Here is an 18,609-nt window from a genome sequence, read left to right as displayed (position 1 = left end):
AGTTTCTTCAATAAAGACATTGAAAACTTAAGAAGAAATTCTTTTTAAACATTTTTGCATACATTATTTTACAATTTTACAATTCATCTTAATAATTATACCATAAACCAAGTGATAATAAAAATAATTTGCTGGTTTCTATACTCTTTGAATTTTTGCACCCAAGCCCCCCCCGAACAAAAATCCTGGCTACGGCCCTGACCCTTCCGAAACATCATTCACAGCTAACCCAAGCCACCACCATGTCTCTCGTCGAAGATCTGCTCTTCTGTCCGTACAACCGTGCCCACCGCATTCGGCCGGACGCCATGCCGAAGCATCTGTACAAGTGCCGCCGGAACCACCCCAAGACGAAGCTGGTGATCTGTCCGTTCAACACCATCCACCACGTTCCAGGACCAGAGCTGAACACGCACATCGCCGAGTGTCCCGACCGGGCAGCGTTCGAACTGTACAAGTACTGCATCACCGATGGATCGCGGCAAAGTCACACCCCAACCGCCCTGGAACCGGAACTGATCTACAACAACGAACCACCACGACGCAGTCTTACGCCAGAGTCGGGCTTTGGTGACGCGGAAGAAGCGACTAGACGAAGTCTCCAGGATGATGACGAGTGCTGGGATGAAAGTGCGGTTCCGGCTTACAATCCGCATGCGTACTGTAAAAGTGCGAACGTGATTCGTAAGGCCACTAATATGAAGAAATCACAGAAGCGTGAGTTCTACCAAGCGGAACGGGAACGACTCAACGGATGGAGAAGTGGCTCGACCAGCTCGGAATCGGATGATGGATGTCGAGAGGCGACGACACTTGCTGGGGCTGATGAATGGTGGGATGATGAGGTCGCGCCAGCTAAGGAAATTCAGGTGGTACCCAAAAGAACTACATCGGAAAAGAAGCAGGTTCATTGCTCTGATCAGCAACTGATGAAGGAGATGGATAAAATGAGCATGTCGTTTGCGCAGAAATTGAAAATGAATCAGAAATCAAAATGATTTAAGAATCTTGTATTATATTAGAATTTGGAAAAGAAAAACAATAAAATTAATTATTTGATTTACATATACTTAATTTTTGCTTCACAAATATTTATTTCATATATTTTAATTTTGGACATTCACCAAAGTTTTAAAAGCAAGTCCACGAGCAAAGCATACCCTTTTAGCATCAATCTCAGCAATCTGCCTGAAATTTGTACATATAAAACTAGCATCTGGCCAAAATATGAGCACTCTAAGTCAACGGTAAGTGGGGCAAATCGGTACACAATGTTTGAAGGTTCAAAAACATAAAAAAAATCTTCAAAAGGTTAACTTAGGCAAAATTCAATTTAATTGCAAAATTCAAAATGCATCTAAAGGGCAAACAACCCCTGAAAATTTCAGGCAGATTGGTGCGGTCTAAACGACGTCCCATACAAAAGGGTATGTCCTGTTAGTGGACTCGCTCTCAAAGCTTAGTTTGCACCAAAAAAAAGGGACCAAACCTTCGAGATTTTCCGGGACCATTTTGAAAAGCTACTTTTTCAGTGCTTGCTATTTTAGCTGAATCAATTTGAAATTATTGTTTTTCAGTACGTTCTACAGCTACTTGGGGCAAGACGATCAAATTTGTAGAATATGTCTGTATTACTTGAATGAAAAATCCTTCTCAAGTCCAGTCTGAATCATCAAAGTTCACCAAAACTGAATGATACAATCAATAGGCACTTACGTCACATTGCGAGATTACAGTAAACAATTGAAGAATGACTTTCACCAGTAAGAATTGTTCTGGATATGTTCTGGGTTATGTCTTATATCTGTTCTGACGAGTTTACGTCACACTGTTAAATAATAGTGATGATTTGAGGAAATACTTGACACCTGTGTAACATTAAATAAGTGTATTTCAGTTCACTTTTTCATGGATTTCCAGGTAGCATGTATGGAAAATCCTGAAAAATCGATACTAACATCTTTAAAAGGGCGTAACTCGAAAACTGTGTTTAACATTTATTATATAATTCAAAGTTTGTTTTTCTTATTCCATAATACATCAATCCATCATAGATATTTGCCAAGCTGTGAAAAAGAAGTCGGATAATTTTCAACAAATTTGCTTAATCCATCTGTGTGGTCAGTGGGCTATTTAAGGACTCTGGGTCAAATATGAGCAAAATTGGTCAACATTTACCCATTGATACTCAAAGGTGCAGTTTGTATGGGAAAATTGAAAAAATATATGAAAAACTCAACTTTCATACAGTTTGATCTGCACGGTGCGCTACTTTCATCCAATAATTCCCAAAAGTGAGATTCTTATTAAAAATTTAATGCTCTACAACTTTGTAGAACAAAGCTATAAAACTTGATCCTGAAAAGTTATTAGCGATTTTAAAAAGTAACTTTTGTATGAAAAACATATTTTTCACCAACTTAAGGCTCGGGTATCAATGTGTAGGGCATCGTGGCGCGGTGGTTAGCGGTTTCGGCTGCCGATACCTAAGTTGCCATGGGGCGCGGGTTCGATTCCCGCTTTATCCTCCTGGCCTTCTATCGGATGGGGAAGTAAAACATCGGTCCATTTGCGTAAAAGGTGTTTTGGGTGACTCACCACACATAACCTTCGGACGCCTAGAAATGAGCAGAAACTTGCAACAGAAACCACAATAGACCCGGGGGTCGTCAAAGTGGATTGCTTTGCTTTGCTTTTTATCAATGGGTTAATCTCAACCAATTTCGCTCAAAATTTTCACAGGTGCTTAAAATATTCCAAAAACCGTTTTCCGCTTGTTGAGCAGGGGGTCATTTTTTCTGGGCACCCTAGTGGTCACTCACTTTTTACGAAAAAATGTGTCACACAAAAGATCAAACTTGGTTTTTTGTAACTTAAAAAAACTTTGAGACAGTGTTGCCGGATCGTCATTGAATTAGACTCATTGGAAAGGTCTTTCGATAACACTGACCAACACAAATTGACAAAAATTACTGCGCAGGTTCAACTCGAGGGGAAGCATGAAGTTTGGAGTACCCAGAACCACGTGTGCTTTGAATTTTTCAAAAATATTTAGACAGGGCTAGGGCGTCCAATTTTCCCGGGTTTTGAATTTCCCGGGAAACGGGAAAAATATTTTTGGAATCCCGGGAATTCCCGGGATCCCGGGAAATTTTTGAAACAGTCATAAAATCTATGTTTTCATTATATTGGTTATGTTTTCAAGCTTAAAATCATAGAATAAGCTAAAATATATTAAATGGTGATAATCTACAGTTCAATCGAAACAAGGACAGCAGTTTTTAGATAGCTTAAAAGAAAATAAAAATTGATTATTTTTTATCTCTGTTGTGCTTTGGATTTTAAATTAACCACAATTTTTTATATTTTGTGATTCAAAATGGATATGTCTTTTATAAATATATTTCTTTCAATAATTTTTGTATATGACGTGACTACAAAAGCCTTAAAAATTTCTTTGAAAATGCAATAAAAAGCTAGAACCGAAACCAAATAAAATAATACCGGTCAATGTAAAATTTTAGATAGGTTTTGCATTTCATGTTTTATAAAAAAAAACATATTTAAAAAATTATCTTTGAGTTACTACCGCCAACTTTAGAAACTCGAAACTACAGTCTGAACAGTTACAGGAAATTTTAGAGCAATAAATTTGGAAATCGGAGAACTAATTGTTTTGTTCTGTTCCTGATTAACGAAGTAAATTAAAACATTATGGAAAAAGGGAATCAACAGCTGTCTTAATTCAATAAAAAATGATTTTCCTTGATTTTTTTTCAAATTCAAAATCATAATTATACGTAAATATAATACGCAGTCTTTAAAAAATATTTAAAATTAAAAAGAGTATATTTAAAGCGCTAAGCATTATGTAAACTAAAATTTTAACAATTTTCCTTTATAAGCCAAAATGAAAGCTGATATATGCCGAATAATAATCTTAATGCTTAAAAATTCTTATCGATTACTAAGAATTCAAGTTGTTATTTATTTCCACAACCAAATATGAATTTCTAGAATAAAATTTGATTTTTCTTCGATTTCGGGAATTCCCGGGACAAATTATAAAAAATCCCGGGATTCGGGAATTCCCGGTTTTGAAAAAATCCCGGGATTTTTGTCCCGGGAATTCCCGGGATGGACGCACTAGACAGGGCCGATTGGGTTTTCTCCAATGTTTGTATGGAGAATTAGGGCGGTTCGTCGCTGTTGCATACAATCCAAAAATTGCATGCAATATGTGGGAGTAACGAACAGCACTATGCAGAAAAACCATTCAGCTCAATCGAAATATTTTTGAAAAAATCAAAGTACACGTGGTTCTGGGTACTCTAAACTTCATGCTTTCCCTCGAGTTAAACCTGCTAAGAAATTTTGTTGATCGGTGTTATCAATCCGAAGATAGGTCGTGGTGGTCGTGGTCGTAAGAGGTAGTACCTTGAGACAGGGTTGCCAGATCGTCAGTATTTTGAACTCGTTTGGAAGGTCTTTCAATAACCTGTCTATGGATTTCATACAGATATGTGAGACCCGGCTTAAAAAAGTACATACATATCACTTTAGTAAGAATACAAAGAGACTGCAAGTAGAAGACGAATACGTATCTGTCAAGATATCAAAAAATTATAGCGAATTTTGAAGGAAGTAATTCTGGAAAAACGCTCAACAAAACCAAAATCAGATTCTTTAGGCAATAGTAACTGTGCCAATTTTGAGCCAAATCTGTAAAGGTTAAGAGGTCGCTTTTTATCGTTGAAATTTATATGGGGAAAATCGCTAAAATGTATGGGGAAAAACATCGCTTTAGGATTTCGGCAGCAGGTGATGTAGGTCTCGCCCAAAATTGTACAAGTTCGGGATTCTTGTAGGAAACAACTTTGTCTTAGGGTGCAAAAAGATCCGAGTTGATCCTGATGAGTTATTAGCGCTGAAAATCTAAATCTAAATTATTCGCTCTACAGCATTGCCTTGGCGTTCTCGATTGCGAGATTCCTACTCGAAACTGAGTGTCCGAAGGCTTGATTGTTGAGGCAATTGCAAACCTCTTTTTACACCTAAGTTTCCATACACCCCTGGATTCGAACTGACGACTTTTGGATTTTTAGTCCAACTTAGTCCCAGGGAGACGACTCCTACACCTGAACTACGACCTAACCTTTAGGTTAGACCGGGGCCAACATTTACTTCCCCATCCGACGGAAGGCGTGATTAGACAAATCTCGTCTCAAAATTTGCCACCGGGACCTTCTGGGATCGAATCCAGGCCGACTGGGTGAGAGGCAACCACGCTTACCCCTAAAAAATAAAATTTCCTACTGGATCTCACACTTGGACAATTTTGGGCGAGACCCGCGCCACCTGGCAGAAAAATACTGAAACGATGTTTTTCTGCACACTTTTTTTTCGATGTTCCCCATATAAACTTCAACGATAAAAAGCGACCCCTAAACCTTAACCGATTTGGCTCATAATTTGCACAGATACTAATTTTTGCGGGTATCCGTGATGTCGATTTTTTTTATTGTCACCCTAATGATAATTCAAAAATCCAACAGATTGTTTACAATTTATTGTTGTAACGAGCATTTCTTTAGCTTGTTACACTTGCCTCATATAGAATATGATATGACGGACGTTTTGTTTTTGGTTAAATTATGATTTTTGAAAAATAGTGTTTTTTGAAAGTAACTTTAAATTGAATTCTAAACCGAAAAATACTTTTGAAGATTTTTTATATCATGAAGTTTGAACCGTCGAAAAACGAATTCCGATTAAAATCAAGAATTGGACATATGTTCCGGGTCTTTTTGACGGAAAATCTTAGCAGACTTTCACCAGATTTTAATGCTGCTGGTTGTATTCGACTGGTAATTAGTAATACTTTCAAAGAAAAATATGGATTAAGTGAAAATCTTCTCTGAGCTAAAATTGCTAAGCAAGCAGCATTTCGACACGGTCTCATAAAGTCTCTAGTGGTTATTGTTGTTCCAGTGGCAAATGTCCAAAGTACATGAAATAAATATTTGTGAAGCAAAAATTAAGTATGTGTAAATCAAATAATTAATTTTATTTATTTTTTCTTTTCCAAATTCTAATATAATACAAGATTCTTAAATTATTTTGATTTCTGATTCATTTTCAATGTCTGTGCAAACGACACGCTCATATTATCCATCTCCTTCTTCAGTTGCTGATCAGAACGATGAACCTGCTTCTTTTCCGATGTAGTTCTTTTGGGTACCACCTGAATGTCCTTAGCCGGTACGACCTCATCATCCCACCATTCATCAGCCCCAGCAAGTGTCGTCGCCTCTCGACATCCATCATCCGATTCCGAGCTGGTCGAGCCACTTCTCCAGCCGTTGAGTCGTTCCCGTTCCGCTTGATAGAACTCACGCTTCTGTGATTTCTTCATATTAGTGGCCTTACGAATCACGTTCGCACTTTTGCAGTACGCATGCGGATTGTAAGCCGGAACCGCACTTTCATCCCAGCACTCGTCATCATCCTGGAGACTTCGTCCAGTCGCTTCTTCCGCTTCACCAAAGCCGGACTCTGGCGTAAGACTGCGTCGTGGTGGTTCGTTGTTGTAGATCAGTTCCGGTTCCTGGGCGGTTGGGGTGTGACTTTGCCGCGATCCGTCGGTGATGCAGTACTTGTACAGTTCGAACGCTGCCCGGTCGGAACAGTCGGCGATGTGCGCGGTCAGCTCCGGGCCAGGCACGTGGTGGATCGTGTTGAACGGACAGATCACCAGCTTCGTCTTGGGGTGGTTCCGGCGGCACTTGTACAGATGCTTCGGCATGGCGTCCGGCCGAATGCGGTGGGCACGGTTGTACGGACAGAAGAGCAGATCTTCGACGAGTGACATGGTGGTGGCTTGGATTAGCTGTGAATGTTGCAGGGGAAGGGTGATGGAGGGTATTTATACGAATATTTTTTGCCTGAAAGATAATTTACGGTACCTGTTTGAAAGTACAACGATGAAGTATGGAATTTCTTTACCTAACATGTAATCAGAGACTGTCTTGTTATCCAATAGGAATTCTTCGAATCTTTATTTAAAATTTGTCTAGCTAAGATTTTCTAATAATTTTCATAAATAATCAATAAATTAGTATCCTATAATCTCAATCAATCACCCAATTTCACCAATCGTTTCGTCTTAAGCAACAGTAGAGTCCTCCTCAACAGCGACGTCTTCGACGACAACCTCTGCGGTTTCCTCGACCTCAACCGTTTGCTCTTCAGCATCATCTGTAGATTCCGCTTCCTCAGCAACTACCTCAGCCTCTTGAACTACGGCAGCTTCCTCGGCGACAGCTTCTTCCACAGCGGCAGCTTGTTCAGCTTGTTCAGCAGCGACCTGTTCAGCAGCGGCCTTCTCAGCGTTGGCCTGGTCAGCAGCTGCTTGCGCTTCTGCGGCATCCCTAACGTTGGCTTCGTTCTCCAGTACGGTAGCACCCTGTTCGGCTGCAATCTTGTTGAAAACTACACATTTCCGGTACGCTCCAACGAACGGTCCAAAGCCTGTGTTTCTCTTGTCGCACTCTGCATTGCCTTGGTCGTACGCCGCAAGAAGCTGGGCCAGCTGCTCCTGCAGATCTTCGGGAAGAACCCTCAGCAGCAAACGTTCCAGAACGGGCGATGGCTTCGGTCGGAATGTTGTCGGAGTAGCAACAGGAGCAACTGTAGCAGCAGCAGGGAAAAAGGCACGAGCAGCCAACGGGGAAGGTACGGGAGCGAATCCGGCAGGGTATCCCGGTGGTCCGAAGGATGGTTGGAAGGCTGGCACCGCCGGTTGATATCCTGGGAATCCTGGGAAGAAACCAGGTTGAACGAAGCCGGGAGGTCCGAATGCTGGCGGAGCTGCCGGTTGGCCAAACGGTCCCAGCGGTCCAAACGGACCAAACAGAGATCCTTGCACGGCCACGGCGGCGGTCACGATGACTAGGGCAGAGATTGCGAGTTTGCTCATTTTGAGGGTAGGTAAAAGCTACTGGTTCGAGTTAATTTCGTTACTGTTCTAGGAAAGTTTCGAGACAATTTGATACCAACTGAGAGTTAACCGTATCGTTTTATAGTAGTTTGAAGCCGAAACTTGTTTACGGCTTGATTAGACGGCACCACAGTTGGCAACACCTCTCGACCAAAGCAGTTGTTATCTAAATTTGCTCACCGTTAGAGCTTAGGGATGTCGGAATTTCGCAACGAAAAGATAACACGCTCCACAACCAGCACAACAGTTCAGGGGGGTCTTAATCACCCCGCGCGTTGTTTATTTGAGAATGGGTTTCGGGGTGAAATAACAACGAGAAAACGGTTGGAGATAAGCACTGTGTTGGTGTGGTCCAGGTTGTGCTGTTTGTTGGTGATACACAGCTGATGGTGCTCTGATGCTGCTGGGAATCTGCGTGACATGGGAACAGATAATATGAGAATGCGCTGGAATTGGCTTGGTTTGGTAGCTGGGTGGTGACGATATACAAAAGTGGACTTCATTGACCTTTATTTTATTTTTTATGCAGTTTGAAGATACTGAAAGATCTCTTTATATAATAAAAACTAAAAGCAAGCTAAATTTCGCTGTCTTTTTCTTCTGAAATTGTCTTCTTGAAAGTAGTTGGGATTGTTAATCCAAGCAACATTGTCGAAGAAACCAACATTTTATCTCGCAATCTACGCCTGCTACTACCAAATTTGGAGAAACTTCTGAGAAAACCTTCAAAATACCGTTTTTAAGAGTTGGTAAAGGAGAAAATTTCACGAAAATTTGATAAAGGTGCCAAATTTGTAGCTCACGATCTACAACAGATATACGAAAATTATGCAAAAATGGTCGAAAAACACGACGAAGTTGACTTTATAGCTGTCGGCCACCATTGCTAGTACCAACCACTAGTGTCTTCCTTTTTAACTACAAGGACTTCGCCGCCCTGGGCTCCTAAATGTACTAGAGTATGGCACGGAGCGACGGCGCCGAATACCCATATTTACACAAAGAATTTTAGAGCGCCCGCCGCGGGATTCGAACCAGCAACCTCTGGATTGTGAGCCAGTGCGCGGTCCGATTGATCCACACGGGCGGGTCGAAAAACACACTTGTTCTCAAAATGTTAGCATTTAAGTAGCCTGCTATGTCCTAAAGAGTGGTTTATAACATAAAAAAACACATTTTGCCAATGACAGCAATATGTTTTGAGCCTTTGTTGAGGAGTGATCACTGTTTTTTAAGTGATTTCAAGCCTATTTTAAAGTTGCTATGATTTCAAAATAGCGCATTTTGGCGCAAAACCAATCAAAACATCTGAAAGGGCACACTTTCAACCCAAATTTCTTGTAAAAATATATCTGTGTCTTTTCTTGTCTGTTTTTAGATATCTCAATTTGAGTTTGACGGATTTTTATCGAATTACACCCAAAGGAAAATACACCCAAACGGCGGTCGCATGATTGTGATGCATGGCGGCATGAAAGTATATCAGAATCTGCATGAAAACTGTCCTCATGCATTTTTTGCGATATAGGAGTATGACATTTTTGCCCGTTACCGACAATTATCGACATTACCGACAGATTTTTGGTTTTATTTCACAAAAAAAACCCTTAACAGAATGAGGATTGAACCACTAACTTCTTGGTTATTGATCCGACATACTACCACCGCGCCATGGACGCTTGATGAAAAGTGAGTGAAAGAGCACCAGCATATGCTTCTCTTTGGAGTGTTGCTCGGGGACGGGCCAGCGTTATATGTGTTGGTGAGAACTGCAGATCGCTGAAATGTTTACACGCGGTTGCAGAATTTTGAGATATATTTTTCCTTTGGGTGTATATATCAAAATCTGCAACAGTGGATTTGCTGCAGAAAATGTTACATTTTATAACATTTTTTGCAGCAAGCTCATAGCTCATTTTTGCCCGTGTGTTAACATGTCAGCGATCTGCAGTTCTCACCAACACATATAATGCTGGCGCGTCCCCGAGCAACACTTTAAAGAGAAGAATATGTTGGTGCTTTTTCTCTATCAACTCATCAAGCGTCCATGGCGCGTTGGTATTGTGTCGGATCAACAACCAAGAAGTTGGTGGTTCAATCCTCGTTCTGTTAAGGTTTTTTTTTGTGCAATACAACCAAAAAGCCGTCGGTAAAGTCGATAATTGTCGGTAACGGGCAAAAATGTCACATCCCTATACAGCAAAAAATGCATGAAGACAGTTTTCATGCAGATTCTGATATACTTTCATGCCGCCATGCATCAAAATCATGCGACCGCCGTTTGGGTGTATTCATGAATTTTATGCGGAATCATATTTAAAACGAGTTAATTCTTGGTAATTTGATGGGTATTTTGATTGATGTTTATGGGAAATACATTCGTTATGAAGAAATTCATAACAAACATTCCAAAAAGGTACAGTAAACCGGGGTGACAATGATAGGATTTCAATTTATTTTTAACATATTTTCCAACTGGTAGGGCTGGTACAAATTTTAATTGAAGTTTTTGTCCCCCCTTCAAATATTGCCCAAAAAATTAGGGGGCAAAAAAAATGTTTCAAAAGATTTCAAAATATAAATAGAAATTTAAGTGCAAACAGCTGAAATCACTTTAAAATGCATTCCATTGCATTCGGAATCATTTTAAGCATGTTTGGGTTGATTTAAAAATCTTTTGAATTTTCGAAAATTTGCAATCTTTAGTATCGCAAAAAGTTTTTTTATTTCGCTGAAATTTCAAATCTTACATTTTTTGAAGACTAATGATTGCAAAACAACTTAACTAGTATAAAATGCATTTTAAAACACTTTTTGCATTCAAATTTTGAGAGTATGGCTTGTTATTTCAACTTTTATATATTTTTTTTTATTTTTTGAACACCCCCAATTTAAAAAAAATATCAATGTTTATATTAAGCTTACTAAGTTTATAAGCTTTTTTAAAAAAATAAAATAAATTTGAGGTAAAAATGTTAAAAAGTCGGAATTTTGCTAGAAATTCGTTGAAATCAATTTTAATTATACAAATGTCAATTTATATTGCATTTCAACTCTTACAGGCCTGATGGGTCATATATGACCCACATATCAAAATTTCCAAAACTAGCCTATAATTTTCGTATGGTCAAAAGAAACATTTTCCCATCATTAAAAAAAATATTTATTTTTAAATTTAGACTTGAAAGGGCTTGAATTTGAAGCACGAATCAAAAGTTTTCACATTTTATATAAAATTTGTTCTGCTGAAAATGCCTATAAATTTGATTTTTTTAATTATGTTTCGAAAACACATAGTATTTATTATTACATACAAACTAATTTTAATAAGTTTAACATGTGATTTTTTGAGCTTGCTTTATATCCTTCAACCTGGTTTTGTAATTGCTTTATATTTTTAAGTGATTTTTTTTTGCTCACAATATTTCATCAAAGGTTTTAATAATGATTTTGTGGTAGAACTATAATTCAATAGGAAGATAACAAATAGTTTAGTATAGTATACATAATTTAATCATTCATTCTGAAATGATTTTAACATTGATTGTGGATTAGGAAAAAGTATAGTTTTTAGTGATTAAGGTATCGTTTAGATTTACACAAACCAATCTTTATTTAGAACTAATTAACCTTGAACTATATTTTTTTGATTTTAAGTTCCGTAGCCCTTCAAATTTAAATATTATTGTATACCAGCATATAGAAATTAAAATTTCAAAAAAAATATTTCAAAACAATCAACATTAGAGTCTTGTTGAACGCCAAATGTACAGTAATGAGATTTTCATCAATTCGAATATTGAAATAAATTTATCTAAATTTAAAAATAGGGGTTTTATGAAAGTTTTCATTGCTCACATTCCTTTTTGAGTGTTTTGACATTTTAAATCCCTCTAAATTTATCTGAATCCCTTTAAAAACTCAACCAACCATGAAAGTAACTTTTCTTTTACCTGACAGGTATACGTTGAGGTATGTCCAAATAACCCCACAAGCCATGTCCAAATTGAGCCCATAGCATGTTCTATCAAAAATTGCAATTTTTGATGATAGAAATGGATTAAATGTACAATATTTATACGTTCATATCTCAGGCATCGTCCAAGCAACCCCCTTAAAAAAAATTGTCCACTTTTTTACCATATAATCCCTGCAAAACCTTATTTCCCAACCCTCAAAAATTATAACTTTAGGCAGTGCCAACCGGAAACTTTGGAAACTTTTACATATTTTACCAAAACTACTTAACCTATTCCAACATTTTTGGTTCGTCCATACTCCTAGGCCATTACTAGTACTAGCCTTATCACTTAAATTGTCGGTTTCACTTTATATCCGAAGAAAAGGTGATTTTTAAAGGGGTGTCCAAATTACCCCCACTGTCCATATTACCACAAACTCCCCTACATTTTCAACATTCGAAAAATTGATTCTTATGTAAAATCGTCTGGGGAACACGATGGTGAAGTTTAATTTAAAATTGAATAGCATGTATATTGAGAAAATTGTGTGTAATGTTTTCAATTACGCAAAATGCATCAAAGTTTTATTTCAATAGAAAATCCGATGACGCCATTCGATCCAGCGTCCAATTTCCATTAAAAATAGCTGTTGAGTTTTGCTCTATCATTTTTTGCTTCCGAGATATGGCCATTTGAAAAAAGAGATTTTTTGAAAAAATGACAAAAATCGCAAAACTTTGGGGCGGTGCCAAAAAAGAAGGGGTGGTCCAATTTGGTTCAACATTGGGATTCTTACATATTATAGTATCAATAGCTCTACCAAATTTGAGCTTGATCAGAAAAAGACGATTTCGTGTACTTTTTTGTGTACAGTTTAGGCGAAATGACCCATAAAGCATTCTGTGATACTTTTTTTCATTTCCAAAAGCGAAAAGGCATGATTCAACTATTTCCAACTTGAAATGATAATCCCACTTGTTTACATGCATCTCTCTGCAGGTGACTAACGCCCAACTAAGATACACCTAACTAAAAACAACCCCATCTTCTGCATCACAGAACAAACATCTCGGCAGCGCTTTACAGCAGCACTATAAAACAGCAATCCTCGTTTCAAGTGCAATTCAAATCACTTCCAAGCCTTCCCGTCAACACACCAAAGATCAACAAAAATGGCCAAGTTCCTCGTCACCGTTCTGGTCGTTGCGGCCGCAGGAGCCGCCCAGGGATCGCTGTTCGGACTTTTTGGTCCCCCAGCCGGAGTTGGCTTCCCAGGAGGAGTCGCCCCCGGAGGATTTCCCAGCTTTGGACCACCGCGAGCCGTTTTCGAGGGAGCTCAGTTTGTGCCGGCCGTTTGTCCTCCGTTCCCCGGGGAAAAGTACCGCACCAAGACGCTCCAGCAGGTGGACGGACTGGCGGTGGACGCGACCCTGCCGGAGGATCTTCGCCAGCGAACGGTTCAGCTGAGGAGCTCAGCCGTGGCCGGATTCGACCGGTGTGACGAGCTGGCCCAGGTGTGCAATCCCCTGGTGATTAAGCAACGCTTTGTGTGCTATTCGACTCAAAAGAAGGAAACCGAAGCCGACGTGAAGCTGGTCAAGGATGAGGCCAAGGCGAGGGCTCGCGTTGTGGCGGGGAAGCAGTGAATTTTGTAGACGAAACGAATCTATTTATTGACGAGCTAGTTAGACAAATAAAATGAAATCAATTTCATCTGATACAACCAAAAACAATTTTTCTTCTTTAACATATTTTTGAGACCATCCATAAACCCCTTAGACAATTGCTCTAACATTTCAGACGCCCCGCTTCACTCCATAGGCAAATTTTCATACAAAAAAATAATCTTCGAACCCTTCCGTGGATTCATCGAATTCAACCTTTTTAAAAATCATTGAGTCCTTCTTATTGTGAGCAGACGGATATTTACTTCTACCTTGTTTTTTTTAAATACCTACGGAAATACTAAGTTTTAATAGAGGTTTAGAAGTTAAAGTTAATAATAAATAATTTTCATTAAAATCAGTTATTTTCCTAATTAATTGGAAATTTAGAAAGTTTGTCGTGATTTTCTCCATAAAAAGTGTAGGCCACTAAAATGATTACCTTTTGAGTTATCCCCAAAAAAGTTCTTATTTAGACTATATTTTGTATCTATAGTAGATAAAGAGATAGAAATTTGGCGTCTTCGACAAACTATGCGGGTATGTCCCGGGGTCAAAAACCGACGACCTCTGGCTTGTTACGGCGGTAGACTCATCATAACTCCAGGGAGTCCTTGGACGACCCAGATCATCCCAATAAGTTGTTACAACAATGTACTGTAGCCTACCGCACTCACTGAAGTAGCGTTGGCAAAATTTTGAAGTTTCGACTTGTTTCTTTGGAAAGCCAGTTGCACAAAATTTCCGGAAGTTTCGGATGGACTAGAACATCCCAGGTGTTCCAAAACCATGCTAAAATTTGTGCACTGTGCAATGTTTAAAGTACAGATTTTCAAACATTTAGGTACACAGAAAAAAAAATCATGGTAATATTACATCTGGGAAGGGGTACATCTTTTATGTCAGAAAAAAGGTGTAATTTTACCACTTTTCTGTTGTAAAGTCACTTTTTCAGTCTAAATTGAGGTAAAATTTCATCATAAAAGAGGTAATATCGAACCTTCCAAAATTAAAGCTTCCAAATTTACATTATTTTTTTCTGTGTACTTTTCGAGCAATTCCAACATAAATATACAAAAGTTGATTTTTCGAGGGGTAATTTTTGGCCAAAAACGTACCTCAACTTAAGACAGCCGCGGAAAAAAAGATGTTGTTTTTATAAATATTTAAGAGGCAGTATTTGTAGATTCTGCTCGGTTTGTTCTAGAGGTCGTACCGAGGTGCTCCGATTTTGAATGAAACTTTCAGCATTTGTTTGTCTATAGGGGAGAGTGGGGAGACTTGATCCCCGGGGACACTTGATCCCAAGCCTGTATCTCGTCACCATGTGGGTAAAACAATTAGCTTTGTTCTAGAAAGTTGTGCGAAATTAACCAAAACTCATTGTAGAAAACAAAGAAAAAAATAAAAAAATGTTTAGATTGAGTTACACACATTTTTCTAAAACGAGCTGCAAAAAACTTCCAAGAGATCTTTTTTTCTTTTTTTGATATGCATAGAAAACACAAAAAAAATATTCAAAAAAATATTTTTTATATATGAATTGTTTGATAAACTTATCAACTCCAAACCCCTTACGCATTTGATGTTAAATTTATCGTCATACTATTTTTACAATCAATTGTTTATAAAAGTGAGTTTAGGGAGATTTGATCCCTGCATTTTTACAGTCACTGGAATCAGCCTCAAGATTAATTAATTGGGCTGGGTTTTCATACATAGTTTCCTTTAGTATAGTTGTACATAACTTACTGCAGTTTGAACCTTTTTTCAAAAGTTTTGTAAACAAAAATTTCCAGCTTTTGTAAACATGTTTAATTTTGGTCTAAAAAATAATATTAAAAGTTTTTAAATATTTTACATACTAAACTTGTTATATTTTGAACACAAACGTACAGGTTTTATGTGAAATAGCTGTAACTTATAGAAAATTAAAAGTTTGGATGAATAAAAAACATTTTGCTTAAGATTTCTTCAAAATGTTGAAAGGGGGATCAAGTTACCCCTAACATTTTTAAAATGCCGGCTTAAAATATTTTTTTTAAAACGCTTGGCATGACTCGAAGAGTTCATCTGATGAAATACCCTTATTAGCCAAACATAGATGAAGGCTTAAGCTTTTAATTCATGCAAAAAGTTTATAGTTTTGTGAGAAATTGACAGAGTTATGTGCGATACAAAAAAGGGGATCAAGTCTCCCCACTCTCCCCTACATGAGATGAACTCACGCCAAATATGAGCCCTCTACCACAAAGGGAAGTGGGGTAAAACGAGCATTGAAGTTTGAGGTCCAAAAACATAAAAAATCTTAAAATTGCTCGCATTTCCGTAAAACTTTCTCAATTCCAACTCTCTTAGATGCATTCGAAAGGTCTTTTGAAGCCCTTCAAAATGTGCTATAAACATCCAGGATTGGTTTGACTTTTTCTCATAGCTTTTGCTAATTACTGTTAAAAATTGATTTTTTTTAAACCTCAATAACTTTTTGCAACAGCCTCCAACACCCATACTCCCATAGGTCAAAAGTTAGGGAATTTAATGGACTATAAGCCTACAGTAATATTTTTTTGGCCAATCACAGTTTTTCTCATAGATTTACGATTTTTCTATAACACACATTTTTCAACGTTAACTTTTGCCATGTAGGCCAACAAGACGGCATTTATTGGTCTCAATTTTGACATATTCGGAATCCTCGGAAAATTTCACGTAAGTTAGAGGTGTTGGAATTTTGAATTTGATTGTAAAAAATGCCATTTAAAATTAATTAAAATATTTTTAATCATTTTGTCGGATTAGGGGTAAAACAGGTATTCGCCTACTTGATACTGCATTTGACGTATTGATCACAGAGTAAGTTAAATTTTACTTTTTTTTTCAGAAATATTTTATTTAATTATTTTCTAAATCAAATTCATAACTTCATGTTACACATTGGTGAAAAACTCGCTCTTAATTTCGCAAAATCCGTATTTTTTATTTTTGAAATTTGTTGAAATTTTTTGATATGTTAAGGGGACGAAAAACCGCAACTTTGGATGCACAGGGAAGTATGGACAAACATGTTGCCACCAAGTTAATTTTTTTAATGTTAAATTAAATTTGCAATTAAAAAAATATCTACAGATTGTTTATAAAGATAAAGTGCACCGTTTTCAAGATATAGCCATTACAAGATGAATTTCAACTGAAAAATTACCGTTTTCGATTTTTTACATAGATTGTCCAGTCCTGAAAATATTTGTTTCCAAAAGTTCACAAAATTACACCAAAATTTCCTAAGAGACTATAACATAAAATTTGTAATGTACTTTTCGATTGCAAATTTGATTTAACATTAAGGCATAAAGTCAAAAAAAATCTTGATTCAAATTTCAATTTTGAAACAGAAAACATTTTTTTACATAGAATCATAAATAGGTGGCAAATTTTTATCCATATTTCTCTATGGCTCAAAAGTTGCGGTTTTTGTCCCCATAGCACATAACAAATATCAATAATAGAAAATACAGATTTTGAGAAATTGATTTTTAGTAATAAAAAAATTTAATACAAAAATCGGCATTTTTTTCCTTATGCATTATTTTTCTGAACCAAAACAGTGCTGAAATAGTAGTTTATGCAACAAGTTGCAAAAAGAAGATTTTTTCAGCACGAGTTGCACGGTTAACCTCGTTGGATAAACGAGTGCTGAAAAAATCAAGTTTTGCAACGAGTTGCTTACAACATTTTTTGCAATTCCGAAAAACGCTTATTTAATGGAATTTTATGTCAAACATTCATGTGTTTAGTAAATTCATCGTTCAAAACAAAACAATATTGAAAAATGTTACTTTTCGATACTAGTGCTGAAAAGATCAACTTTTCAGCACCCATTTCAGTGAACTTTTCAGCACTGTTATTGAAAGGCATTAATTTTCCATTCTGTTATTTTTGGTAGGGAAAAGTAGGCCGTTTCGTTTCTCCAGAAGGGCAGAAAAAGTTGACAGTTTCACAGTGGAATTGCAAAAATGATTTTTTTTTGGCAGGGAAAAGTATGCCGTTTCGTTTCTCCTGAAGTACAGAAAATGTTGTTAGTTTCACAGCAGAATTGCAAAAAATATTGTTTGTTGATTTATAGAGTTGATTCACAAACGTTTACTTCGTTGTATTTAAAAAATATGGAATTTAAACCAAAAATTGCTTATTACTTCTTAATGGAAAACTTTTTGAAAAAAGCTTAAAGTCATTTTCGATTGCAAATTTGATTCGATTGATTCGATTGCAGATTTGATCATCTAAAATGATCATCTTTAAATCGTTAATAACACAGTTAAAAAATGTGTAAATTTTGATAGTGTGATTATGGAAGGATGAATATTACTTTTTTTATGATGTAATTTTACCACAATTTAGACTGAAAAAGTGACACTACACCAGAAAAGTGGTAAAATTTGACAATTTTAGAGTTTAGCACAGAAATTAGGATGGTGCAAAATTTGATACCAGGGTGAAACAGCTGTCCTGATTCAAGCCAGATGATGGTACTGGAGTTATATATTTATTTTAAAAAATAAGATTTTTGCAGAAAAAAGAAAAATTTAGTCCACAATAAAAAAAAATTATGGTAATATTACATTTAGGAAGGGGTACATCTTTTATGTCAGAAAAATGTGTAATTTTACCTCTGAAAATATGTAATTTTACCACTTTTCTGGTGTAATGTCACTTTTCCAGTCTAAATTGAGGTAAAATTACATCATAAAAGAGGTAATATTCAACATTCCGAAATTACACCTTCCAAATTTACACATTTTTTTTTGTGTATACACAGAAAAAAAAAGTTGAATTTTGGAATGTTGAAAATTTGGTAGGTTGAATATTACCTCTTTATTTGTGTAATATTACATAAAAAATGTGTAAAAATGTGAACCTGATGAATATTAGTCAAAAACTGATGAAAATTCATCATTTTCTGGGGTAAAATTTATCATTTATTTTGCCA

The 18,609-nt window shown here is 36.9% G+C and overlaps 3 protein-coding genes across 3 annotated transcripts; 1 reads left to right on the top strand and 2 right to left on the bottom strand.

Annotated features, from left to right (window-relative positions):
* Positions 1-236: 236 nt before the first annotated feature.
* On the top strand, positions 237-998 carry LOC120427025 (gametocyte-specific factor 1 homolog). Its single transcript, XM_039591846.2, has one exon. It carries the CDS (start codon positions 243-245, stop codon positions 996-998), a length of 756 nt encoding a protein of 251 aa, XP_039447780.1. The 5' UTR covers positions 237-242.
* Positions 999-6,080: 5,082 nt separating this feature from the next.
* LOC120427027 (gametocyte-specific factor 1 homolog) lies at positions 6,081-6,901 on the bottom strand. The gene has a single exon (XM_039591848.2). It carries the CDS (start codon positions 6,869-6,871, stop codon positions 6,116-6,118), a length of 756 nt encoding a protein of 251 aa, XP_039447782.1. The 5' UTR covers positions 6,872-6,901; the 3' UTR covers positions 6,081-6,115.
* A 264-nt stretch (positions 6,902-7,165) lies between these two features.
* Positions 7,166-7,978, bottom strand: LOC120427024 (uncharacterized). Its single transcript, XM_039591844.1, has one exon. The coding sequence runs from the start codon at positions 7,976-7,978 to the stop codon at positions 7,166-7,168; it is 813 nt and encodes a 270-aa protein (XP_039447778.1).
* Positions 7,979-18,609: the final 10,631 nt, after the last annotated feature.

This window comes from Culex pipiens, chromosome 1, assembly GCF_016801865.2.
Source record: "Culex pipiens pallens isolate TS chromosome 1, TS_CPP_V2, whole genome shotgun sequence".
NCBI lineage: Eukaryota > Metazoa > Arthropoda > Insecta > Diptera > Culicidae > Culex > Culex pipiens.
The sequence above is the reverse complement of the archived record's forward strand: the minus strand, read 5'-3'. Positions and strand labels throughout refer to the sequence as shown.